General features: G+C 39.8%; 1 protein-coding gene across 1 annotated transcript; it reads right to left on the bottom strand.

Moving 5' to 3' along the window:
* Nucleotides 1-467: 467 nt before the first annotated feature.
* LOC127688036 (disintegrin and metalloproteinase domain-containing protein 21) lies at nucleotides 468-2,966 on the bottom strand. The gene has a single exon (XM_052186776.1). The coding sequence runs from the start codon at nucleotides 2,779-2,781 to the stop codon at nucleotides 592-594; it is 2,190 nt and encodes a 729-aa protein (XP_052042736.1). The 5' UTR covers nucleotides 2,782-2,966; the 3' UTR covers nucleotides 468-591.
* Between the last annotated feature and the right edge of the window lie 1,397 nt (nucleotides 2,967-4,363).

The raw sequence follows: 4,363 nt of genomic DNA, 5'->3' as shown, positions 1-4,363 counted from the left end.
TATTCGGAAAAGAGGGGAGAGTGACATCTCCAAGCTAAATAAATAGGCATCCTTTCTTTCCTGTTAGTATTTTATGCAATTAATGTACCGCTTCATTAAAATGTGTGTTTGAATTAGGCAGTGTGCCAGAAAAGATAATGAATAAAACATATAAAAACAATCCTGTTACATGGGATTTATATAGGCTCTCGAAAAGACTCCAAGAGCATTCCTAAACTGTCAGATAATGGCAAAGAAAATAGACAAAGTAGGCCATCAGACATGTGGGAAACATGGTCATCAGTGTTTAATTAAAGGAACAACAATAAACAGAAATCAGCTTCTCACTTTTGTTTACTAAATAAATTCAAGCAGTTGGGTGGCACAGATATCATTTCTCAGTTAAATTTTATTTTCTGCTTAAGAGAATAAGCAACAGCCAAGAACAGGTAATTAAAAATTACCTGTGCCTGATGACAATATTTCTGATACAGATGAAGGGGAGGTTACTTTCATCTTTCTATAAACTCTCATAAATTTGCCCAGATTCATACATACAATAATATTGTTGTTGTCAAACTTAATGCATGGGCTATTAAGCTATATGTCTTCTTAACCTGGTGAAGAAGTCTTAGTCTCTTTGGGTCCAGAAGGTATTTTACAATATATTCTATAAAGCCCAACTATGAACAGACAAGTTAGAACAGATAAAACAGTCGTGGTTATTGACAAGACAGAGACAGTGACTCTTCTCGTTGGAGGTGTTGGACCACTGTCAACACTACCTCCATCCCCTCTGTGCAGGCAGAAAGGAAGGGACCATCCATCGTCACAGTGACAGTGATGCTTGTTATTACAGATCCCCTTCCTATTACAAGTCTCAGGAAGGCAAGCATTTGAAAGGACAGACAGACTGACACACTTCTTGTGTATGCAGATCTTTCCTATTCCACAGGTGGTGCCATCTTTCACTTCACCAACATCAGGTACACCCATCCCCAAACAATGACCAGTACTCCAGCAGGTGATACCATTGGCATAAATGTTCTGCAAAACATAATGAGCCTGGGGGTGGTGAATGTCTTCCACATTTTCACACTGGACTTTACCACAAAACACATCTGGCATTCTACATTTTAGGAATACTGTGCCATTTGTGCCACAATGGCCAAACCTGTTTCCTTGTGAGTTGATTTCTTTATAGCAATTATGAGATGCGCTTCTTGCACCTTTGCCAAAAATCTCCCTGCACTGTTGGTCATGGTTATTACACTGCTTCTGATAGCAGTAGGCACTGGCACCACAGGGGACCCCATCCTGTACATATCCATCTTCTGGGCACTGGGGAGATGTTCCATTGCACCATTCTGGAAGGTCACATTCATTGATCTTTGGTCTACAGAGTTCCCCTGATAGCATGAATTTGCAGTCTTTGCAACAGAGCCCAAAAGCACAAGCAGCCCCAGGCCTCAGTGTACAGTTTAAAAAACAACAGGGATCTTGTTCACATTCCCGTACAGATCCACAGTCACACTCTTCTTCACTTTCAACTATTCCATTCCCACAGCGCTTCACCAGAAAGCCTGTCCCTGGTCTTGGATGATTGTACAAACAAGTTCCTTGGTTTAAAGTGGTATGCATAAAATTGCTATAGCTGCAATTGGTGAATCTCTCTGCTGGCACTCTGAAAGTACTCATGACACAACCCATTTCCCCACAAGAACAGGACTCTTCATCATGCTTCATTCCAAAAGTATGACCTAACTCATGGGCCACCGTATTGGCAAAAAGAGACCAGGAGTCCCCCTGGAAATTTTCAACTCCACAATCAAGAGGAGGACGACATATTCCTGCAACGTAGGCTATACCAAGTACATTTATAAGTGAGCTTCTAATGAAAATATGGGCTGCATCATGATGTACCTGAGAAAGACTGATTTGCTTCCAATTAGAAAAATCTTCTAAGACCTGTTCTATGTCTTCCATTGGGAGAACATTTCCTCGGTTCCAAATCTCAATGCCAACCAAAGTCACATAAGTATCCAGCTGCTTGTACATGGAATCTACCATGTTAACGACCAGAACCACTTCTCCTCGCACCTTTGACAAGTTTTGCTGAGAGTTAGTGAAGAAATCATAGTCTACCACTACAGCCAGCTCTAGATACCATGTGTGAGGCCACAGTTTTCCATAAGTTTGCTTCATAGCTGACTTCTCAGTCTCTTCAAGTCCAAAGGGTCGGTACGGTGGTCTCTTCTCTGTTAAACTACATATCACAGGTGGAAACTGTGTCTTGTTATTATTTAATGTATAGATTAGGTGTTCAAATGTGCTAGAGTGCTTGAGAGGTTCAATTTCATAAGAGAAGCCATTCATTTGTAACACTCCCTGAAAGCCCCCACTGCAGGCACTGAACGCAACTAAAGACTCAGGGGCTCCCTCTACATAACCATGATAGTAACAGTCACTAGGGACAAAGGGGTAATCACTGACAGGTGTGTGTTCCTCTGTGTAGGTGAGCACAGGGAAGTGAGGAGAAACCAACAGCTTCTTGACTTGCATATGGACAACATGTCTGCGGCCCCCAAACACAAGGCTGTAGGAAAGCCACTCTGAATTCTTTGCACCCCTGGCCATGCTGGTTACCTTCAGAGGGATGACCACTTCTGGAGAACTGAGGTATTGAGTGGACCCAGTCTGTGAGAGGTCAACAGGGGATGGAAGCACCTTAAGCCAGAGCAGCAAAAGAGTGATTTTCATGAGTGCTCCAGCATCTGCACCTAACATTATGAAGCCAGCCATCCAGAACTGGAAAAGACAGGGGATGAGACACTCCTGTTCTGCGTGACACTCCTCTTCCCCTGGAGCAAGCCAGGTAATAGTGCGGCCATGTCAATATTGCGTCCTGGCAGAGTTGGAGCATCAAAGTTGTGGTGCTAAAAGTGAAAAACAAGATAGAGCTCGGATAAGGTGAGGAAGTCAAGTGAGAAAATACAGACTGACTGACACATCAACGTGATGGTTTGGGATTTGGTTTCAATGAATGGGATGAAGAGTTCTGGGGTGAGGGTAGACAAGATAGTATTGGCCATATGTTGGGAACTGTCAAAGATAAGTACTTACACAAATAGCTTAATCCTTACTGGTGGTAATGAGAACATTCAGAATAAAGGGAATTAAAGGAAACTTAGGAGTAGAGTGTGACTATATCTTGATTTTTCTAGCATAATATTAATCTACATTTGAGTGTCTGCATAATTATTGATAGTGTCCCAATGACAGTTAAAATTGAAGACATGAAAAATAGTCACAACAATCTGTATATACATTTGTATCAGTCTTAGGATTTACATGGATTGTTCTTTATGTGCTGTCTCCTCCATTAATTCCCCTGGGAGAAATGGATGTATACATACATATGTATGTGTGTGTGTGTGTGTGTATATATATATATATATATATACACACATATAACATATATACATATATATATATATGAACATATATGTGTATAGCATTGCACAGTCCTTACCTACAGGGTTTCAAACTTTCATCTTAACGTCCCCTATAATACCTAGTATATTTCTATGGATTGTGGAAAAGTAGGGGGAACCACCACAGATTTGGTGGAACACCTTAGATTATAAATGAATGTTACTTAAAATGAATTAAACTTTAATAATAATTTCAGAAGAGGGAAAATTTATAAAACTCTAAGGGTATGGCAGGAACATGTTCTCATTAGTTACCTATAGAAAATAGCAATGTCAAAAGAAAATGTCTTCTGAAGAAATATAAGAAAATACACAGTTTAAATCCCCAAGCACTAGCTATATGGTATTTTAGGACTGCTATGGAAGAATCCCAATTTTTTCAAAAGATATGGTTTTGAAAATGGAAAACTTCTGCATCTGACATATGGTCTCACTGGCAACACATCCATTTCTTATTCATTAAAAAAGGATTTATATATTTAGAGAATCCAAAACACAGAATAAGATGCCAGATGTTAGGGGGAAACCAAAACATAGAGATTAATATATAGCATCAATTCAGTAACAAAGTTTATAATAAGAACACAAGCTTTGTAAGGTCTCTAGGATTATATGCAGGGTTTTATCTTGAATAAATTAAAGTGATTTTTTTTTTCTTCTTAGTCTGAGAAAAGAGTTTCAAGATTGCATCAGAGCTTCAACTAACACAACCGAGACTAACACAACCAAGACTAACACAACCAAGCCTATGTGAAAACAAGAGGAAACATGTTTATAATGTCCACTGATAAAAATCCAGACTTATCTGAGGCTAACAGAGTTCATGCTTCAGGGATTCTCCTTGCAGACCTCCAGAAGGACCCTCAAAGGGGAGCCAAAATGCACTTACG

Source organism: Apodemus sylvaticus, chromosome 6 (assembly GCF_947179515.1).
Source record: "Apodemus sylvaticus chromosome 6, mApoSyl1.1, whole genome shotgun sequence".
Lineage (NCBI taxonomy): Eukaryota > Metazoa > Chordata > Mammalia > Rodentia > Muridae > Apodemus > Apodemus sylvaticus.
This window is presented reverse-complemented; position numbering and strand designations above follow the sequence as displayed.